A 22,310-nucleotide genomic window follows, 5' to 3' on the forward strand; every position below is an offset into this window, starting at 1 on the left:
TGCATCTTAACATTCCAGCCCAGGGAGTTGTTCCTTTCAATAATTATGATCCAGGACCAGAGTGAAAGCTCTCAAGGGAGAGGGGTAGTGCTGAGAGATTCCCTTTGTGGCGTGCTGCATGTAGCGTTGATGTAGCTCAGCAGCTGGCATCAGCAATGAGCTCTGCGCTGAGGAACAGGAAACCTTGCCAGTAGCATTGTGCGCATTCACACCTCCAACTGGTTGCTGTTACCGCCTGCATGGATACCCACAAAAATAACTGGAAGTGGTATGGGAACGAAGTAGAGAAGTAAACATTTAGAGGGAGATTCTCCAAGGGCATTTCAGCACCTCACTCTCCCATTAAAAGCCCATGGGAGTTGTTTATTACATGTTGTTTATATTATGGTAGTGCCTCTGAGCCCCAGTCAAGGATCAGGGCTCCATTATGCTGGGCACTGGACAGACATGTAACAAAGAAGATTGAGTTCTCTGGAATAGAGACTATCTTAAATGACAGGTGTTGCCCAAGGTGAGGAGAAAAGGAACAGATGTGGGAAAGGGAGGTAAGACACAATGAAAATTTTAGCAGAAAATGAGGGGGTCGCAGCTTTTGTCTGACCACCTAATTCTCATCTGTGCCTTTGACAGTCTCTTCAGTGGGGGAAAATCTGTACTGTGTCTGTAGGGCATCAGCAGGACTGAAAGTAATAATAGGTAACTATACTGCTTTCAAGCGTCAGTTTTATTGTGTGTGTTTTGTTTTTTCTCCCATCAGCTAAAATTTCTGAGGTCTTAATCAAATCGGGGGAGTACATGAGTCAGCTGCTGGAACAGGCCTCTTTGCATTTCTTCGTCACAGCACGTCTCAATGAAACGAAAAAGATTCTGGCCAAGCAGAAGACCTCTGTACTGCAAATCCCCAAGCTGCACATCAAGGTCAGTTTCAGGAATGCAACAAAGGAAACTAGCAACTATCCTGAGTTCAGCATACATTCTGCATCACCGTCACACTGACCTCTATTATGTATATCTACGGGTTGGGCCAGCGCTTAGGTGGCTAACCTGGGGGTCTTTTTTCAAACAAATTTTAAAAGCTAATGTTATAACTTAAAACAGGGTCAGATATAAAAATAAGTAGTGTTGATCGCATCACCTCTAGTTCGGTTGCCTCATGCATCCCACTCGGACCCTGTTTTCAGTTGCTTATAACTTTGCCAGATTTTAACATTTTGGCTGAAATTTTCCATGTTGGTGTGTGCCTGAGGCTGAATTTATTTGTTGTTTTTTGAAAGGCTCAGCAAAAATGAAGAAAATATGTTTTGCGCATGTTAAACATTCTTACAACTGTTTTTGTTAAGGTCTAGCACCTCCATGCTTTGGAGAAGGACTTGAAATTTGGTAGGGACATCACCTTGATGTCAGGTATGGGCCTTTTGCCATCCCCAGAAAAATTCACCCAAGAAGGCCAAGTTATGAGCCTCTGAAAAATCTCAGTTTGCACATGTTCAGACAGACTTGTTAATTTGGCAGCTAAATTCTCCTGACTCCATCTGCACTGAACATGTTCCAGCAGGGGACTTCAGGGAGTGAGCAGGACTTTCCCTCTTATTACTTGGGTAGGGGGAGCAGCAAACAAGGAAATGGTGGGGGCACAGGCAAGACGGGTTTATATAACTATCCTTCCAAATGTGAATAGATACAGAACAATCTTCCTGACCCTGCAGACAGACTGAAGCAATAGCTATGAACTACCCCACGTCATCTCAAAGGGAGGGTCAGCTGTGAAATATAATGGAGGTAGCTCAAATGGCAGCATTGTTTAAGATTCTGTATTTCTTAAAATAAACACAAAAATTCTGAGGTCCTAACATCATAGTTATATCCATGTGAAACAGCAGGCAAGCTACAAAAAAGGTGAGAAAGTAGAACAGATATTGTAGACTCAAAATACTGAGAAGTTTGCAGAAAAACTCTCATGAAATACAAAAGTGTCACTGTGGTCTAATTAGAGAATGTAAATGATTATCAGTATTGTCTTCAGACAGGGTTTTGTTTTACAGAGAATCTTCAGTAGCCAAATTTAAAAATGTATAATCCTGTACCTTCAGTATTCAGACAGAACCTCCTACACAAAATCCCCAGGTTAAGCTCCAAAATAGCTTATCCACCCTCCTCTGTGATGAAAGAACAATTAATGAAAGCGATAGGTTTTTGCCCAATAACCATCTATTCTATAAACAATAAAAGCTTAAAGTAACCTGCAAAGGGTTTAAAAAAAAAAAAAGTGTTTTGTGCCCTATTTGCTGCTTTGTGATGTACATAGGTGGCCTGCTTTTTGTTTTGTTTTTTTTCTTTCAAGTGCATGCAAGAGAGAGGTGGTAGGGGTTTCTGCTCAATTTTAATTTTAGAAATGTGAGAAATGCAAGTCTCATCTTCCCAAACTTTCTTGGGAGACTTCAATATGTGACTTGGGTGACTACTTAATCCTTATGTAAGGGGAAAGGGTGAAAAATCCTATTCCCCATATGTCATCATATATACCTCTTGAGCTTTCTATGTCTGGCTAAAAGATCATTGGAATTAACCAATTAATGCTTTCTTTCAAATTTAGCTTGAAGCCAGGTCACAATAATAAGTGTGCTATGGTGAAATTCTGCTCTGTTACATCTGTGTAAACCCAGAATAACTCAACTCTTATGGAGTTAACTCCTGTGATCAAAAGCACTTAAGTAAATTAGGTGCCCAACTCCCATTGATTTCAATGGGAGTTCAGCGCCCAACCTACATAGGCACTTTTGGAAATCCTACTAGGTGCCTGCCTGCAACTTCAGGCACTTTTGACATTTTGGTCCTCAATGCCTTATCCTATGCCACTGAAGTCAGTGGGAGTCTTACCTTTTACTGTTTCAGAGTGGGGGTGATCAAGCTCTAAGTGAGGATACTATTTGGCCAATAGCAATCTCTTAGGGCTTGGCTACACTTGCAGATGTAGAGCGCTGGGAGTTAAACCAGCCTTCGGAGACCACAGCAGAGAAAACGCTGCCGTGTGTTTATACTGTCAGCTGCAAGCGCACTGGCGTGGCCACATGAGCAGCTCTTGCAATGCCACAGAGAGCAGTGCATTGTGGTAGCTATCCCAGTGTGCAAGTGGCTGCAACATGCTTTTCAAATGAGGTGTGTGTGGAGTGTGACAGGGAGTGTGTAGTGTGTATAGGTGGGGAGAGAGAGTGGGTTTTTGGGGGACTGAAAGCATGTCAGTATGCTGTCTTGTAAGTTCAGACTGCAGCAGACCCCCCTTCCCCGTCTCTCTCTCTCTCACACACACACACACACAGAGTAATGGTTTGCTTTGTCCCAGAGCAGATAAGCATGCTGGCTGTCAGAAACGGAGCTGTGAAAGGGGATATTCACATACCTGCAGTCAGGTTCAAAACAATGACAAGAGTGGCCACTTGACTTCAGGAAATTATGGGACATTCCAGAGGCCAATCATAGCACAATAATGCAACACGGCGTCCACACTGACACCTGGGCATTTCAGCCGCGGCGCAGCAAGCTTTATGCTTCTTGTGGAGGTGGATTACCAGGAGCGCTCCAGCTGCAGAGTCCAGGCGCTCTACATGCCTTGCCAGTATGGACATCTCAGGAGTTAGGGCACCCGGGGCTCATTTAATGTGCTCTAACTTGCAAGTATAGCCAAGCCCTTAGACTATTAGAAGTAATGTTAAAAACAAAGTACTACTGACTAGAAGTGGTCAGAGAAGAGGTTTTTATCCCCAGTGGAAAACTTTTGAGGTGTTGTCCACCACCACCACCCGCAGCAAGTATTGGTTTGGGGAGGGTAGCCAGAGTTTTTAACTTTAAGGGCTTTTGTTTTTTCATTGAAAACAATTTTGGGTGGGAGGAGGGGTAGGACTCCATGAAAACTTTTCAGTACTACTGACATCAATTTGAAGGTATCAGAGGGTTTTTTTTAGAATCATAGAATATTAGGGTTGGAAGAGACCTCAGGAGGTCATCTAGTCCAACCCCCTGCTCAAAGCAGGACCAACACCAACTAAATTATCCCAGACAGGGCTTTGTCAAGCCGGATCTTAAAAACCTCTAAGGATGGAGATTCTACCACCTCCCTAGGTAACCCATTCCAGTGCTTCACCACCCTTCTAGTGAAATAGTTTTTCCTAATATCCAACCTAGACCACCCCCACTGCAACTTGAGACCATTGGTCCTTGTTCTGTCATCTGCCACCACTGAGGACAGCCAAGCTCCATCCTCTTTGGAACCCCCCTTCAGGTAGTTGAAGGCTGCTATCAAATCCCCTGTCACTCTTCTCTTCTGCAGACTAAATAACCCCAGTTCCCTCAGCCTCTTCTTGTAAGTCATGTGCCCCAGCCCCCAAATCATTTTCGTTGCCCTCCGCTGGACTCTCTCCAATTTGTCCATATCCCTTCTGTGGTGGAGGGGGGACAAAACTGGACACAATACTCCAGGCGTGGCCTCATCAGTGCCGAATAGAGGGGAATAATCACTTCCCTTGAGCTGCTGGCAGTGCTCCTACTAATACAGCCCAATATGCCGCTGGCCTTCTTGGCAACAAGGGCACAATGCTGACTCATATCCAGCTTCTCGTCCACTGTAATCCCTAGGTCCTTTTCTGCAGAACAGCTGCTTAGCAGTCGGTCCCCAGCCTGTAGCAGTGCACGGGAGTCTTCCTTCCTAAGTGCAGGACTCTGCACTTGTCCTTGTTGAACCTCATCAGATTCCTTTTGGCCCAATCCCCCAATTTGTCTAGGTCACTCTGGACCTTATTCCTACCCTCCAGCGTATCTACCTCTCCCCCCAGCTTAGTGTCATCTGCTGACTTGCTGAGGGTGGAATCCATCCCATCATCCAGATCATTAATAAAGATGTTGAACAAAACCGGCCCCAGGACCGAGCCCTGGAGCACTCTGCTTGATACCAGCTGCCAACTAGACACGGAGCCATTGATCACTACCTGTTGAGCCTGATAATCTAGCCAGCTTTCTATCCACCTTATAGTCCATTCATCCAATCTAGGGGTAGGCAACCTATGGCACGCGTGCCAAAGGCAGTATGCGAGCTGATTTTCAGTGGCACTCACACTGCCTGGGTCCTGGCCACCAGTCCAGGGGACTCTGCATTTTAATTTAATTTTAAATGAAGCTTCTTAAACATTTTAAAAAACTTATTTACTTTACATACAATAATAGTTTAGTTATATATTATAGACTTAGAAAGAAACCTTCTAAAAACGCTAACATGTATTACTGGCACATGAAACCTTAAATTAGAATGAAGACTCGGCACACCACTTCTGAAAGGTTGCTAACGCCTGATCCAATCCATACTTATTTAACTTGCTGGCAAGAATACTGTGGGAGACTGTATCAAAAGCTTTGCTAAAGTCAAGATATATCACATCCACCGCTTTCCCCCATATCCACAGAGCCAGTTATCTCATCATAGGAGGCAATCAGGTTGGTCAGGAATGACTTGCCCAGTTAACTTTCCTGATCACCTTCCTCTCCTCCAAGTGCTTCAAAATGGATTTCTTGAGGACCTGCTCCATGATTTTGCTGGGGACTGAAGTGAGGCTGACTGATCTGTAGTTCCCCGGGTTCTCTTTCTTCCCTTTTTTAAATATATTTGCCTTTTTCCAATCATCCAGCACGTCCCCCGATTCCCACAAATTTTGAAAGATAATGGCCAATGCAATCGTATCAGCCAACTCCCTCAGCATCCTCTGATGCATTAGATCCAGACCCATGGACTTGTGCATGTTCAGCTTTTCTAAATAGTCCTTAACCTGTTCTTTCACCACTGAGGGCTACTCACCTCCTCCCCATACTGTGTTGCCCAGTGCAGCAGTCTGGGAGCCGACCTTGTCTGTGAAGACCGAGGCCAAAAAAAGCATTGAGTACTTCTGCTTTTTCCACATCTGTCACTAGGTTGCCTCCCCCATTCAGTAAGGGTCCCACACTTTCCCTGACCTTCTTTTTGTTGCTAACATACCTGTAGAAACCCTTCTTGTTACCCTTCACATCCCTTGCTAGCTGCAACTCCAATTGTGCCTTGGCCTTCCTGAGGGGGGAGGGATAGCTCAGTGGTTTGAGCATTGATCTGCTAAACTCAGGGTTGTAAGTTCAATCCTTGAGGGAGCCACTTAGGGATCTGGGGCAAAGTCAGTACTTGGTCCTGCTAGTGAAGGCAGGGGGCTGGACTCGATGACCTTTCAAGGTCCCTTCCAGTTCTAGGAGATAGGATATCTTCATTAATTTATTTATTACACCCTGCATGCTCTAGCAATATTTTTATATTCCTTCCTTCCCTAGTCATCTGTCCAAATTTCCACTTCTGGTAAGCTTCCTTTTTGAGTTTAAGCTTACTGAAGATTTCACTGTTAAGCCAAGCTGGTCGCCTGCCATATTTGCTATTCTTTCTGCACATCAGGATGGTGCTCCCTCAAAAAGGCTTCTTTAAAATATAGCCAGCTCTCCTGGACTCCTTTCTCCCTCATATTAGCCTCCCAGGGGATCCATCAGTTCCCTAAAGGAGTTGAAGTCTAGGTTCCGTATTTTCTACTCTCCTTTCTTCCTTTTGTCAGGATCCTGAACTCAACCTCTCATGGTCACTGCTGCCTAGGTTGCCACCTCTTTCTACTTCCCCTACCAATTCTTCCCGGTTTGTAAGCAGCAGGTCAAGAGGAGCATGGCCCCTAGTTGGTTCCTCCAGCACTTCTATCAGGAAGTTGTCCCCAACACTCTCCAAAAACTTCTTGGATTGTCTGTGCATTGTTCTCCCAGAAGATGTCAGGGTGTTTGAAGTCCCCCATTAGAACTAGGGCCTGTGATCTGAAAACTTCAGTTGTCCGAAGAAAGCCTTGTCTACCTCATTCTTCTGATCTGGTGGTCTAGAGCGCGACATCACCTTTGTTGCTCTCGCCTCTAAACTTAACCCAAAGACTCTCAACAGGCTTTTCTCCAGTTTCATACTGGAACTCTGAGAAATCATACCACTCTCTTACATACAATGCAACTCCACCTCTCCTCCCTTACCTGTCCTTTCTGAACAGTTTATACCCATCCATGACAGTGCGCCAGTCATGTGAACTGCCCCACCAAGTTTCTGTTGTTCCAATCACATCATGGTTCCTTGATAGTGCCAGGGCTTTTTGACTGGACTGTCTCAGATGTGGCTATTAATGCTATCATTGCACATCAGCCATGTGTTTTACCTCCTCTGCACTGCATCCATTTCCTGTTCTTATATACAGGGGGTTTTGAGAACAGCCAAATAGAAAGGTTATATACAGAAAACAGGCTGAGCTGGAATTCCCTCCAGAGCATTAAAGATGAGTGCAAAAGAATGGAAAGCTGTGCACAAGCCCTTAGAGGATCCTGAGTGACACAAACCAGCGCTCCTAATTTTATCGTATGGAATAGGGAAAAATATTTTAGTAGTGCATTCTGGAGTGTCTAATCATCACAGTGAGAAAAGGGACTAGATAAACAGCACCAGGAGCATTTTCTTCCCAGGGGCACCTTCTTTCTCCTGGGAACACCTCCTACACCGGGAGCTGGGACAGAGAGAGGAAGTGGGCTTGGAGTAGGCACCACCACCCCAACTCTACATTTATGTACTACTTATCTACTTAAGCCAGCTTTGTTGCTGCTTTCTGCTGCTCAGACCCAAGAATTGGCCCTAAAGGATGTAAAGCCCCTTTTCTAGATCCAAGTTCCACCCCACGCTGCTGGCTGGTCTTACAGCCACAAGTTTGCATATTCCTACAAGCTTTGTACTTTTAAGTCAAATAAAAAAAATGGAAGACCCTGCACACACATAAACCATGATTGTGCTGTTACAAACAAGGGGCTGTGCACAACTTCATGTGTTGCCTGAAAAAAGCAGAGTTGTTAAAACAAACTAGATCCCATTCTTCATCCTCTCTCGTTCACGAACCCTGTGATTTGGGGTGCTGAGCATCCTCCTCTCTTACTGAAGTGTATGGAAGGTGGGGACACACTTTGTCTCCCAACTGTGATGTAATCAGAGGTCCCCCTACAAGGACAGAATTAAGGAGATCCTCAGAAGTGACAAGGCAGAAAAGACTGTTTCAGTCTGGAAACCAGTATGCCAGGGACAGAGGTGGGCATAGTGTAAGAACAGCAATAGAATAGAATGAGATCTACAGGGTTTCTTTCTGTCCAGTACCTCAATACAAAACCCTCTTTGTAGTCATAATAATCAAGGCCCCAACTCATCCTCACACATAAAAAAAGTCTCTCTTATAGTGCTTTAATAAACCTGTATGCATTACTCCACTTTAATTGTACAGCAGGTCCTTCTGTGGTTCTGTTATCCTCACTAGCATACATGTTATGAAATCTTCCCGGACAGATTGTGTGCAGAAATGAGGTGAAGACTGGCGCTCTTTCCCCCCCCCCCCCCCCGCAGCTTGCTTCAGTCTCTGAATACTGCAAAGTTCACTGCAAGAAAACCCACATTTAAACCAGTGAAATATTTGCCTGGTCATTGTATCCATTGCAATTTGGTGCAATAAAGAATGCATTGCTACTTCCCATACAGTCACCCCAGCTGCATCTAGGGGCTTGTCTATCCTTATGCGCTGGTTCGGCGGCAGGCAATCTAACTTCTGGATTCGATTTATCACGTCTTGTCTGGACGCGATAAATCGAACCCAGAAGCGCTCCCCGTCGACTCCGGTAATGCTGCTCGGCGCGAGGAGTACGCGGCGTCGACGGGGGAGCTTGCCTGCTGCGTCTGCACCACGGTAAATTCGAACTAAGGTACGTCGACTTCAGCTACGTTATTCACGTAGCTGAAGTTGCGTACCTTAGTTCGAATTGGGGGGTTAGTGTAGACCAGGCCTAGGTATTTTAACTAGTTTTGATTTGTAAAGAGGTGAGCACAAAGAAAAGAAACATGGTTCAAATGTTGTGTGCGGAGAGGGGAGTGGTAGTCTTCTCTGTGCATGACCAAGCCCAAGAAACTAATAGCTCACTTTACATTGTTTCTTTCACAAAAAGCCATCTGTACAAACACACATTTTGTTAAATGTGCATCTAACAATTGAGACTGCATGCCAGGATTTTATAATTTTCTTCTTATCTACATCCTTCCCTTGTTTTGTAGGTTCCTGGAGAGAAGGTAGTTGGTAAGGAAATGTCTGTGATGATAGAATTCACCAACCCACTGAACCAAAAGCTTGTGAATGTCTTGGTACGTCTCGATGGACCTGGCCTACTGAGGACAACCACAAAAATGTTCAGGTAGGGAAGAGTGTGGAAATAATGGGCTGTTCATTCCCTTCTCCCTTATGGGATTTAGCACAAAGTAACTATCCCTGTTGATCTATGTACTGTAATTCAAGCATATGCTTTTTATTCTAAGGATTTGTAATGGATGGAGGGGGAGTAACAGTTGGAAGAGGTCAGTCTGTCACTGTCAATGTTACTAGAGGGTTTTGGTAGTTGGGAAGGGGCTTTGCAAATGGTGGTGGTGTGGGTAATTGCCAATTCTATTATTTTTTTATTTGTCATCTTTGTGTCAAATCTAATCTCTGCCTCAACTATTCAACCACATATTGCCCACTACTCAAGATTTGTGGTAAAACCATAAATAGGATCCCCTTTTTAGGGAGAGTGTTCCAAAAAGGGATTCTGCCTCCCGCATTGACTCAGAGCAAGATTTTAAAAGATTCACCTAAAGATTCTGATAGATGCTTTTGAAAATCCCTGTATGCACCTATCTGAATCTAAATACCTTTTAAAAATCGGTCTCTATGGGTCTGATGCTGAAACTGCAGAGCATGGAGGGGATCACTGTGTTGAACATGGGAGTAAATAACTGCCTCTACAGCATCCCTAAATAGGTCTGTCCTGAAATGCAGGGGCCTGATGCAGAATGACCTCAAGTCTGAGAAACAGGAATGTCCTATGTTGCTGGCCAATCTTTTGTTTCATTTAGAGAGAATCTCATCACTGGCACAGCTGCTCCCAGATGTAAGGGCTAAATTTCCCAGAACTCACTTTACATTTGACTGTGATGTAGTGTGTGTGTGTGTGTGTGTGTGTGTGTGTGTGAAAACAGTAGAACTGTGTGTGCATAAAAGATTTTTGGATGCAAGTCTTATTTGCATGCACAAGTTCTGCTGTTGGCACACAGTATTGGGCACTCAAATTTAGAAGCTGGATTGAGGCCCTGGTTCCTTTGAAAAATTGGTGTAATTCAGCAGTAGCATAAAGGATAGCATATTTGCACATCAGGGATCTGATTCTGATCACACTTGGACCAATGTAAAAATGATTGGCATCAGATCCTGGATTTGAGTTAGGTAGAAAATACGTGTTCAAGGGCATTGGATGGTGTGTAACATGCACTACAGTTCAGGGCATGACTGAATTTGGCTCAGGATCTTCCACAGGGGCTATACCAGTTTTGAAAATGGCCTTAATTATTAGGGAATCATGGCAAACCACCCATTGTTTTGCAGCCCTTCTTATTCTAAAAACTATTGCTGACTGTTCTCACCTTCAAGGAAGTGAGAGTTGTCAGGTGCATCCAAAGAAAGGGAGTTACCAGGAAACATGATTAATCAAGTAGATACTTTGCTTTCTTCAAGCCACAGCTTCTGCCCCCTCCTCCTCTCTCCCCCTTTAAGATAATGTCCTAGGACTTATTTAAAAATGGGAAATGATTGCCTATGTCATTTGGAGATTTTATTTTCACTTTCCTCGGATGGATAAAGGCTGCAGGTTACACACACGCACACAGGGGACAAACCATGGGTAGTTGTAGTTTAATTAAATAATAATCCCATTTGCCTCTATGTATTCAAGGTGATAAATGGCTGCAGTGTGTTGATGGCTCAGCACATTATTTAGAATCATTCATCACTAAGTTCACTCCCAGGCAAATATAATTAGGGCAGTTTGACTTCATTTGCAAAAAAGTGAAAATCAGTTGGTTTTCGGGGGGGGGGTGTAGTATCTCTATCCATCACTGGACCATCTCGCTTTGCAGGTGTTCCCTTTGGTCTCTTGTAATTAGTTATTGTTTGGAGAGAGGGGTATTGAGGAGGATAAGAATTTAGAAATGTCTATAACTGCTCTTGTATTTTTATAGTACTGACTTATGTATACTGAGATAACAGGCAGTATGGTCCAGTGGATAGAGCACTGGGCTGGGAGTCAGGAGACCAGGCTGTTTTTCCTGCCTCTGCCCATTGACTTAGGCACGTCACATAGGGCTATATATTGATGCTTAGCCATGGGCCTGAGTAGGGAAAGGAGCATGATTTGTGCAAAGGCCTTTGACAGTTGCAGCCCCTGTAGTTGGGGGTATTGGTATTGCCTTTACACGTCTCAAAGCTAGCAACTAGCCACACAATTAATTGCATTATTAAAATGATTTAGGACCAGCAGTATTCAGATCCTCCTTCAAGTCGCTTTATCCTTTTCCAAAACTCTGAGCTTGAATTAAAGGCGATGGAGGTGAGGAAGGCTGATTTAGTGCCTAGGACAGTAAATTGGGACACAGAAGATCAGGATTCTATTCCCAATTTAGCCCCAGCCTCTTTGTGGTCCTTGGACAAATCATTTAATCTACTTCGTGCCCCAGTTCCCCATCTGTACAATGGGAATAACAGCGCTTCCCTACCTCGCAGGGCTGTTGTGAGGATAAATACATTAATGGCCACAAGACATTCAGTTGCAGTAGGGACAAGGTCCTGTAAGTACCTCAAGAGTGAACATACCAGCTACAGGCCTGATACAAAGCCCATTTAAATCAATAGGCCTCTTTCCATTGATTTCAATGTGCTTTGAAGAGTTGTTTTGTATAGTCAGGTCCTGATCAGAGAGATATAGGGTATGTGGAATGGCAAATTTAGGGTAGTAATAATCTCCAAATTGCATTTACACTAGGATCATGCCTACAACAAGCATTGCATAAGAAGGAAAGTTTATAATGTCAGTACACGGGGCCAGAGCCTCAGCTGGTGTAGCTCCATTGACTTCGTTAGAGTTATGGGTAATATTTTCAAAAGAACCCAATTGACTCAGAAGCCTAAGTCCCATTGAAAGTCAATGAAATGTAGGCACTTTAAACTTTAATCTTATGACAATTTACATCGTCTGAGGATCTGGCCCATGTCTGACAATGTATAACAAACAGTTTTTCTACCTGAAGGATCATGTAATGCCTTCATTGCTTCCCATATTGGACATTTCCCACACACACTCTGAACTAATGGCATTTTAGCTGGCACCGTCATCTAAGTAGTGTAATTCACCAGTCTGCCATCTTAAGTTTGTATTTGGTGAAGAGTCAGTTATAGAAGGAGGACAGGTTACACATTTCATTAGGAACAAAAAAGAAAAGAGAAGGAATGTACTAAGAGCAGTTTGCATATATTCTTTTCTAAACAGTGTGCTTTGGTTTTTTGCAGGGTGCATGCATTAAAGCTGCTCCAAAGTATTTTTGTGCTTAGCTTGGGACTTATTCAAGAAATCCCCATCACAACCTTGATTCTCCCTTGCCTTGAACCTAGTGTAGTCTGTTACATCTGTGCACAGTATAAAATGTTACCAAATCTGACTCCTACTTTTACTTGCACTCATGGTAGTAAGCCACCTTGCACTCACTCTGTTCAGATGTTTACACAAAAGAGAGAATCAGGCCCCAGATCACTACAACCTCACAATCCAGAAGTGTGCAGTTCATAATCCTCTTCCTTACTGCTAAAGAAAACAGTATTTGTTTTTATAAATACCTAGTTCACATCCTCCACTGGTTCCATTAAGCAGGCTGCATTCCCCTAAACAGTCAGTCAGTATCAACATCTGTACACAGGGACAGGGAGAAGGCTGTGAAACTGCCTAAAAAAACAAACAAACCCAATGCACGTGGCGGTCTGTGTGACTTAAACCTTAGCATAAAATTGAAAATCAAGAACAGTACAGAGTGCAGTTTGTTGCTACTATAAGCAATCAGGAGCCATACATAATGGAACAGTGCAACTGCTAACAGCAGGACTCATAAGAACATTTCAGCTTGTTTTCATGGACAAAAGGAAGTGATCTTTAAAAGTGGACAATGACAAGATGCTCTCTGATTACCGCAGTGTGAGCTTGCAGAGTGTTTCAATTCCCCATCACCACTCCTCCTGCTGGATATTTCTGAATAAGGAATTGTTTGAACTACATACATGAATTTGCTTTCAGTATACGCATTGGAAACTACAGATAATCTTCTCAGGTCCTCCCAGGACCAGAGGGGAAAGGGGAAGAACTGAATAACTAGACAAAATCTGCTGAATACTATTTTATGGCAGCATAGTGCAGATTATTAGGATGCTAAAATGAATATACATTCCTTGAGCCACCTGAGAGAGACTAGATGGAATCCTGGTCCCATTGAAGTCAGTAGTAAGACTTGCATTGATTTCAGTGGGGCAGGTTTCGCCCAAATAACTTATGACAAAACTGAGCTGAAAGACTAAATTTACACTAAAGCTCAGAATTTTGAATGAGATTTCATGGACTCACGGAAACATGGAATAATGGGTCAAATTCTCTGTTGTTGCATGTCAGCGTAGCCACCTTGACTTCAATGGAGTTTTGCCCATTTACACCAGCAGAGAATTTGATGCATTGGAGATAAGGGCAATCAGTACCCTATGGGATTGACAGAAGCTATGGGTTTAAATTTAAAAGGGGGGAAATGTAAATTGAATAGCTGGAAAAACTTCCTCCCAGTCAGACCTATTTGACTGAGAAATAGACTCCCAAGGGAAGTGTGGGAAGCTCCATTATTTTGGGGAAAATTTAAAAATTGGATTGGAAAAAAATCCTAGAAAATGTATTGTAAGAACAATTTTGCAATGGCCAGGAGATGGGAGCAGTATGAAAAAAAAAAAATCTAGATTGATCATTTCTGGACTTCTCAAATTCTGTGTCAGGTTGAGGAAATCTCACCCTGCCAATCTGTCAAAATATTGATATTTTGCTTTATAACTGCAGGGAAATTCCAAAGAATTCTACTTTGACCTGGGAAGAAAAATGTTTTCCAAGACAAGCTGGAGTTCGAAAGCTAATTGCAAGCCTGAATTGTGATGCCCTACGACATGTCTATGGCGAGCTGGACCTAGAGGTTGAAAGGAGACCACTTGTGTGAACAAGATTGTCTTCTTCAGCCTTTTATCAGCGTTTTATAAGGAAAAAATGTGAAGAAATATTTTTAGCTCTCATTGTCCTATCTCCGAATAAATGTACATGTCAATGAAGCAAAGTAACAGAAAACACCAGGAAGGGTTGGGAATGCATTTATCGGGTTATGAGTGTTTCAAATTAAGATAATACTAGTTAAAGGCAACTTCAGGCCATATTACTCTTATAGTTCACATGAATGTATACCCCTTTGCATTGGTACTGGGAGGGAGAAGGTTCCATTCTCCAAAACACTTTGAACTTTAGTTTTAATTAGGGCTTGATATTTCACTGAACAAAAAAAAAAAAAAAATTACATTCTTATGGTAAAACATGGTTTTATCTTGTGGTGTTAAAGTTTTCAAATTCACAGAGCAGCCCACTTTGTTGAAAGGATTGATCAGGGTTGGGTACCTCAAGGCTGCTCCCAATTAGCACTCTGCTATGCCCTCCCATACATACAGACACTGGCTTCTTGCTTTGTCTTTACCCCATTCTGTCTGCTGCTAGTGCACCGTCCCTCTTGTTTGTCCCTAAGCTACCATATCTCTGCCCAGGGATCATTGCACCAAGCCCCCAGTTTATTAGTCATAACCTTTCAACTGTGTTCCAAGGCTTCTGTCTTGCCACACCTACCATCTCTCCTTCCCCACACTTAGTAGGGGGCCTTATTATTCCTTAGTTCCATGTGTGTATAGGAGACAGCCACTGCTGACAGAAGGTGTTCCATGCACCTTTATGGAGTTTAGGCTGCACAGACCTGGAAAGTGGGCAAATAGGGCTAAAAAGGTGTAGACAGGCAGCAGGCTGGGAGTCTCTGGGTTCTACCCCTCCCACACCCACAAAGGAAGCAAGTGCAAATGAATCTGTCCCCTCTGTGCTGTGAAACCTTTAGGGATGGTTCAAGAAGCAGCTGTGATCAAGTGAGCTTCTGGTATCTCGGTTTTTGCAGGAGCAGCATTCTTGATTAGCGAATAGGAGCCAGTGGGGCTGGGCATGGAGATGCCTCTTAAGTTTTGGGAGTGCTCCCAATGAAGATTGGCACAGATCTTTGGGTATTCCCAGGGTAAGACGATGGAATCATAGTTTCTTCCAGGGGGAGGGTACAGCCACCTCCCCTGAGAGAAGGGGGAGATAGAAACTCCACAACCTGACTTCAGCATCCCCTCTCCTTTACAAATTATTCCTGCATAAAGAAGAATGGGAGCCCAGGCTTCCCATTTCTAAGACTGATCCTACCCATAGCTTCTTCCTGACATTTCTATTGATTCCAGTCTCACTGTTCGTCTTGCACCACTGCTACTCAGCTGAAAAGGAAGTACTCCCCAATGCATTCTGGGCAATGGTGTGGCTCTCAGTGTTGTTGATGCAGGGCCGGCTCTACCATTTTTGCCGCCCCAAGCAAAAAAAAAAAGCTGCTTGGATTGTGCCGCCCCAAGACTGGGCAGAATGCCACCCCTTAGCATGTGCAGCCCCAGGCACGTGTTTCCTCCTCTGGTGCCTGGAGCCGGCCCTGTGTTGATGTGACTTAGGAGATCTCGGAGATACAGTGCTGCCAAACAGGTATGGGACTGACACTGAGTCATACTAAAATTTTTCTAGGGGATTTGAATTTTACTCCTAAATACACATTTCCTCCCCAAAACATACGTTGTTTCCCTGTGTGTATTATGAATGCCTACTGAAATACTTCACAGCATTTTATTCATTATAAAACGAGTGTGTGAGGGAGAGGGATGGGTCTCAAATTATTCTGCATCTGCAGTAAAAACCTTTGCTTGCCAAGCTGTAGAGATTTACTGTATGTAAAAGGACACGGCCCATGCTAACAAACTGCATGTGTGGGATACTTCATCATTTTAAAGGGAGATAAGAGAGGAAGCAGGTGCAAACCTCACATCTATTAAATAATATAGCTTTACTGTGCAGTTTATAGGTGACATCATGTTATGGTCTGATCAATGAGAGAAAGATGGTTTGCCTTAACCTCTGAAGTCCCATGCTCCTCTTCTTTCCCCATGATCCCTCCCCTCCCTACACCCACAGAACTTGTACCTAGGTAAAAGTAATTTCTTTAGGACAAGTAAGCGCAGGAATTCTCTCAATGACAGAAGGTCACGTAGGGGAGAGAGCGCTTGCTCTTTTGTTAGACTATATAGGACAAATTTTCATACAGAGACACATAAGTTGCACATACAAAATGTGTATGTATACACCTCATACTACAGTGATGGGTTTGGGACTGAAAGGTAAGTACCAATTGCATGCCTAAGTGGGCACGTTCACATGGGGAAGGGATAGGTGTATACTTAGAGTACCTGTTAGCACCTGGGCTTTAATGCAACCGTGCTCACACATGTTTTGTCAGCACAACTTACATTACCTCTTTTGAAAATTTGTTCTTACCTGTCCAAAGGCTCTCAAGGAGCCCTCTGTGTGTGTTTAGCAGTTAATAGCATGCTGACAATGCATTACGGCAAGTTATGTTTACTGATCATATGTTCCTTGCTAAATTCTACAGTATCTAATACAAAATAGCCACATTTTGCTACCGAGTATAAATCTGCTTTCTTCTGTGCATTTTTAATAATTAGAACATAATAGAAACTTAAAATAAAGACAGTCTGATTATGCAATAGAGCTCATAGCTTGTGTTTTGTTTCCTGAACTATCATTTCTCCTACAATCCAGCAATATAGTACACTACTTATAGCATCTGTTAAGGGGTAAAAAAAAAAAAAAAAAAAAAAGGCTGGGAAAGCTAAAGGCTGCTTAAGAAACACATCAATAAACGCCTCTCTGATACCAAGGAGACAGCCCTTTCCTTACTTAAAATGTTTTCCCAGGGCCAGTGTGACTATTATAGCTACTGCTTTGCTCCCTGGTTTATCAGCTGAGAACCTAATGCATTTATCCAGCAAGGAAGTGAACATTTGCAGGACAGATCACAGTGACAGCAGAAAGACTCCATGGACTTCCCTGGTGTCAGAAACCCTTTAAATGGCCAATATTCTTCTAATGGAATCTCACAAACATCCCAGCTTCTAAAATATGCACTTATTAGCTAGATACACACTTAGCACTTTACAAACATTAAGCTACACAACATCCCTGGGAGACTGCTTCACTTTATATAAATTGGGCATAATATTACTTGCCAAAGAGATGTTCAGCAGTTTGACTAGGGTCTAAGGCAGAACCAAGAATACAAGAACCCTGAACGCTTAGATCTGTTGCCTCCCCATTCTCTACAGAGAAGTTCTCTAAAGAGAGTTGCCCAGCTAAACATAAGGACACACTGAATAAAAATTGAATAAGAACTCCAGAACTTGGGCCATAGATTGTAATGGGTTTGATGTGAGTAAGGGTCAGGATTTGGCCTAATTTATACATATGATGCTATATGGAGAATATATTCTATACACACCTTGCCATCCCCCAAATTACACTAACAACAAAAGAAATGGGCCCAACCCAAAACCCCAGCCCCAACACCTCTGAACTTTGGGGAAGTCTGGATCAAAGTTTGAACTTGCCAACTGAGGCCTTCTTGCCAATGGGTTGAACTAAAACCAAATAGATCCAAACTTCATGGCTCAGGACAATCTCTAGCAAAATTACACACATCAACAAAACAAAATCCCGACCCCATTGAGCTCACAGGCACAACATACAATTGACAAGTAGCAGACTTTGCAGTTGCCTGCACGCCTTAGGGGTTGAGCGAGGTTTGAATGAGGAGAGCGAGGGTGGAGTATGACTGTTGATTGGGAGTGTATTCCAAGTGTAAGAGAAGGCCTGCATGACATCACACAGCCAGAATTGGCTGAATGAAACAAATGAAGCAGTGGGGAAAAGCTTGGGTTGAGTATACGAAGCAGTACAGGCTGTCAGAGAAATGGGATCCAGGCTGTAGACATGGTGGAGAGTTGCTGAATGTGTTAAATGAGACGCTTGAATTGAATACAGAAGAAGGGAAACCAGTGCTGAATGTTAGGAGGTAGGGAAAAACATAGCCAGGATAAGGGAAAGAAACATCAGCTTAACAGCAGTGTTTTGGACAGACCTAAGGAGAGAGGGAGTTGCCAGAGGGGAGGCAGTTACAATAGTTAAAGTGGGGAATCAGCAGAGCATGTCCGAGAGCTTGCAGTGGTGATAGTGAGGAGAGAGCAGAGTCTGCAGATGGTATAGAGGAAAAAGCAGCAGCATTTAGCATCCCTGTAAGACCAACAGCAGTGGGTGCTTCATTTTTTCCCCCAGTGATGGCACCTTTACTCCAAAAGAGTGATTTAGGGACTTTGAGTTAAAACATAAACATGATCATTTTAACAGCTGTAAAGTCAGAATACAGCTTTGGTAAGAAAGTGACCAGTTTTATAGCATAGGGAGAGCCTGCTCTGGTCTGTGGATCCATGTTCATGTGAAGTTCAATTTAGCCATGAGTCTGACTTAAATGAGTAGAAAAATGTACTCAGGAACAAGGTTCAGATGATTTTTATATTATGCTTTAGGAAAGCCCCTCCTCGTATGAAAGGGTTAATATCAGGTGCAATATATGTGCCCCTTTTACACAGTCACCAGCTACTGGTTTAAGATTTATTTACTGTCTTTGAAAAGAGAAAGGCACTGTTGAAATTTTTCCCCTAAGTCCTAGTTTGCAAAGTGATTTAATTTTCAAAAAGACTTTTAAGTTCCTTAGTAACTTTTGAAATTAGGATGGAGGTTCCTAAGTCATGCAGGCATATTTGAACCTGTTAGCCTAAGTCTCATGGGACTTAGAAAATGAGATTTAGGGCAACATTTTCAAAGGTGCCTATACTGGCCTATTTGATGTTGTTTAAGTGCATTTGAGGTTTGTTTAGCCCATTCATTAAATCCGTCTGTACAGGCACAGTGGGTAGAATAGTAATATTCAAATAATAATTATGGGCAAATATTTTAGATAGCTGAAGAATCAGCAGTTTATGGACTGAATAGTAATCCTGACGTGCTGTGGTTCCTTTTTGTATTCTTAGTTCTGTAACCCTAGAGGTGGAGATTTTCAAAGGCTCAAGAGACAGGAGCCCAATTCCCATTTAAAAAATCAATAGGAGTTGGGTGCATAAGTTCTTGTTGACACACTAAAGTTGTACTATGCTGGTACAGTTAAAGCAATAGGCAGCTCCCATCTGGGAAGGGGAATAAGCTAGAAATGTATCCAAACTAGGAGCAGGACCTAGAGCAGGTTGGAGGATTTTCAACAGAACCATATTTGGTTGGAAGCTGCAGGTCCATTGAAATTGACACGCTTGAGGAACACAGGGCGATTGCTCTGGCATATCGTTTCATTTCAGAAGAAAACCAGAAAGCGAAGTTCCAGCACCATCAAAATGACCCATTTTGACCTTTTCAGAACAAAAAACATTTTGATTTTTCATTTTGAAACTATTTTAATATCAATGTTTTTCATGCGGTGTTGTACTATAAAACAACATTTTAAAAAGGCAAAAATCAAGATGCAACGTTCCAAGTGACCAGAAACAGGTTTTCTTTAGGGTGGGGAGATGAACTTTCCTTTGAAATTTTTGGGTTTTGTGCCTATTTGGAACAAAGCCAAATCTTAAAATCCTGCACAAAACCAAATTTCCACCCTCCACACAGCTGTAGTTGCACAGATATATTGTTTCAGTTAAATAAATGAAATCACACACCCCTATCGGAACTAGTCAGAGCAGTAGAAACCTGTGTGTCGTCCAAACCAAAGTCTCATTCATGACTGAAAATTTCCCCCCATAGTTTTAACAAGTTTGGTGGGTTTATTTGCTATTTTAAAGCAAATAATTTGAGACAACTCTGAAACTGTTATAATATGATGTGGAAGAGTCTCCCATAATCTAAACATTTGAAGTTCCAGCATGACATTAGTGTTTAGAGTGGGGAATTGTGCAGGACCCAGGAGCTAGTTCTTTTAAAAATCTGCCATTAAGCAACGGCCACAATTTGTGCACCATAAAAACAATACCTTGTGCTCCATCCACAAGCTCTGGAAGAACTTTTAACTAATAAACCCTATTCCCAGAGCTGTGCTGACATCAGTGTTGCTAGAGCACAAGGAAAAATGCCTTGGTATTCTGAGATGATATATAATTTGAAAGGGTCATAACAAAACACTACGTAAATATTATTTTCATCTCAACCATAGGGAAAATCGGTTTGTCACATGGAAAAGCATATAATAAAGGCATTTTTGCACTGAGGCTCATACAAATAAGGAAAAGTTAAAAAAAAAAGAATTACAAAACCTTTATATTTTTCTTTTAAGGTCTGTAACTTACCGTAAGGGTACTGTTGTAAACCATGCACTTTCAGCTAAACTGGAGTTTATTTCCAAGCCCCCTCACAAAATGCAATTTGCCAGACCCCCCCTGAAAGCCCAGTGGTCCATTAACTGGCTAAGAAAGTTTCGATAGTATCATTCCAATAGTAGGTGAGCATCTTACAAATGATGAGAAAAATATCCTGGCTCCTTCTCTGTCCATTAGCCAGTACCCGGGGAAGGGGGGGGTGGGGCATGCAGGTGCATGCAGTTATTCTGGGACAGCCAGAATCTAGTCCTATAAATTCATCTGAGTGCAGCCATTGATGGCTATTTTGAAGGAAAATGCAAAACTACCATAATGCAACTAATCTTAGCTAGAACCTTAGCTTCTACAGAGCACTAGAATGTACATAGGCTCTGGGTAGGTCTCCACAGCAGCTGCGAGGTGTGATTGCCCATTTGGGTAGCGCACTGAAAACAGGCAGCGGCTCAGGCTAGCCACTCATATATATCCTCGGGGTTGGGCAGGAGTGTCTTCTGGCAGCTAACCCGAGCTTCCGCCTTACACGCTAGCCTGAGGGGCGCTAGTGCGTGTATATCTACCCAAGCTGGGAATCACACCTAGCTGCTGTGCAGACATGCCTTCTAGGGGAAGGGAGAAGGGATCTTCCCGAACCCAGATGATTATCTTCTGCCAATTAGCCTCAGGATTGGTAGTTTTTGTGATTGTATCCTAGTTCCCATAACCAGCGGTGGATTTAGAATTAGTGGGGCCCTGTGCGCAGCTTCATTTTTGCCCCCGCCCCCTCCACCTCCCCCGTTTTTCTTTTTTTTTTCCCTTCATCCTCCTCCTATATCATAAGTAATGGGAAGTAAATTAAACTAAAGTGAGGTCCCTTGATAGGGGCAGGGGCTGGGGTGCAGGAAGGGTGTGGGTTCTGGGAGGAAGTTTGGGTGTAGGGTGCAGGCTCTGGGCTGGGGCAGGGGGTTGGGGTTCAGAAGGGGGGCAGAGGGGCAGTGCTTACCTTGGGTGGCGCAGCTCCCAAAGCAACCAGCACACACACCCCTCTGGCAGTGGCTCCTAGGTGGGCAAGGCAGGGGGTCTCCACATGCTGCTGCCCAAAGGCTCCACCCCCGCAGCTCCCATTGCTGGCAGTTCCCAGCCAATGGGAGCTGTGGAGTGAGAGCTTGGGGTGGGGGCAGCACGTGGAGACACACACACACATACCTAGGGGCTGCAGGGACATGCTGGCGGCTTCCCAGAGCAAAGCGGGATGGAGGGAGGGAGGCAGAGCGGACAGGGAGACACCTTAGCCCTGCAGCTGGCACGTCTCTGCGCACCCCATGTTGGGAGGGGGGCAGCGGGTCTCCATACACTGCCCGGGGAAGAGCCGCCTCCCCTCCCACCAGGGGCACGCAAAGACATGCCAGCAGCTGGCCGCTTCTGGGAGTGGTGTGGGGCCACCGGCCATGGCAGCCTGCCTACCTGATCCCTGCTGTGCTGCTGGCCAGGACTCGGGGGCAGGTTGTCAGATATTTGTCCTGCATTTTGGGGGCCCCGCTGCTGTTGGGGGCTCCTTGCCACTGCACAGTTTGTTTCATGGTAAATACGCTCCTGCCCGTAACTGCTGATGAGATGCTTCAGGCCAGCATGTTGGGGTTTATCCCACCTGCTCTATGCTGCCCCCACCTGGCCTAGGCTGTGCACTGCCACCTTTCTGACTCCACAGTAGATGGAATGTCAGGGTGTTGCCAGGGGGTAAGGGAGCATGGCTGGAGG

The 22,310-nt window shown here is 43.7% G+C and overlaps 1 protein-coding gene across 3 annotated transcripts in view; it reads left to right on the forward strand.

The window, feature by feature from the left end:
* The window catches only part of F13A1 (coagulation factor XIII A chain), a 119,076-nt gene extending 102,204 nt beyond the window's left edge, over positions 1–16,872 (forward strand). For all 3 annotated transcript variants that reach the window (XM_054017838.1, XM_054017836.1, XM_054017837.1), the window contains exons 13-15: positions 758–918; positions 9,158–9,294; positions 14,047–16,872. In XM_054017838.1, the coding sequence (XP_053873813.1) occupies positions 758–918; positions 9,158–9,294; positions 14,047–14,200 (452 nt within the window). In that variant the 3' untranslated portion in view covers positions 14,201–16,872. The remainder of the gene's footprint in view (positions 1–757; positions 919–9,157; positions 9,295–14,046) is intronic.
* Positions 16,873–22,310: the final 5,438 nt, after the last annotated feature.

Source organism: Malaclemys terrapin, chromosome 2 (genome assembly GCF_027887155.1).
Source record: "Malaclemys terrapin pileata isolate rMalTer1 chromosome 2, rMalTer1.hap1, whole genome shotgun sequence".
Classification (NCBI taxonomy): domain Eukaryota; kingdom Metazoa; phylum Chordata; order Testudines; family Emydidae; genus Malaclemys; species Malaclemys terrapin.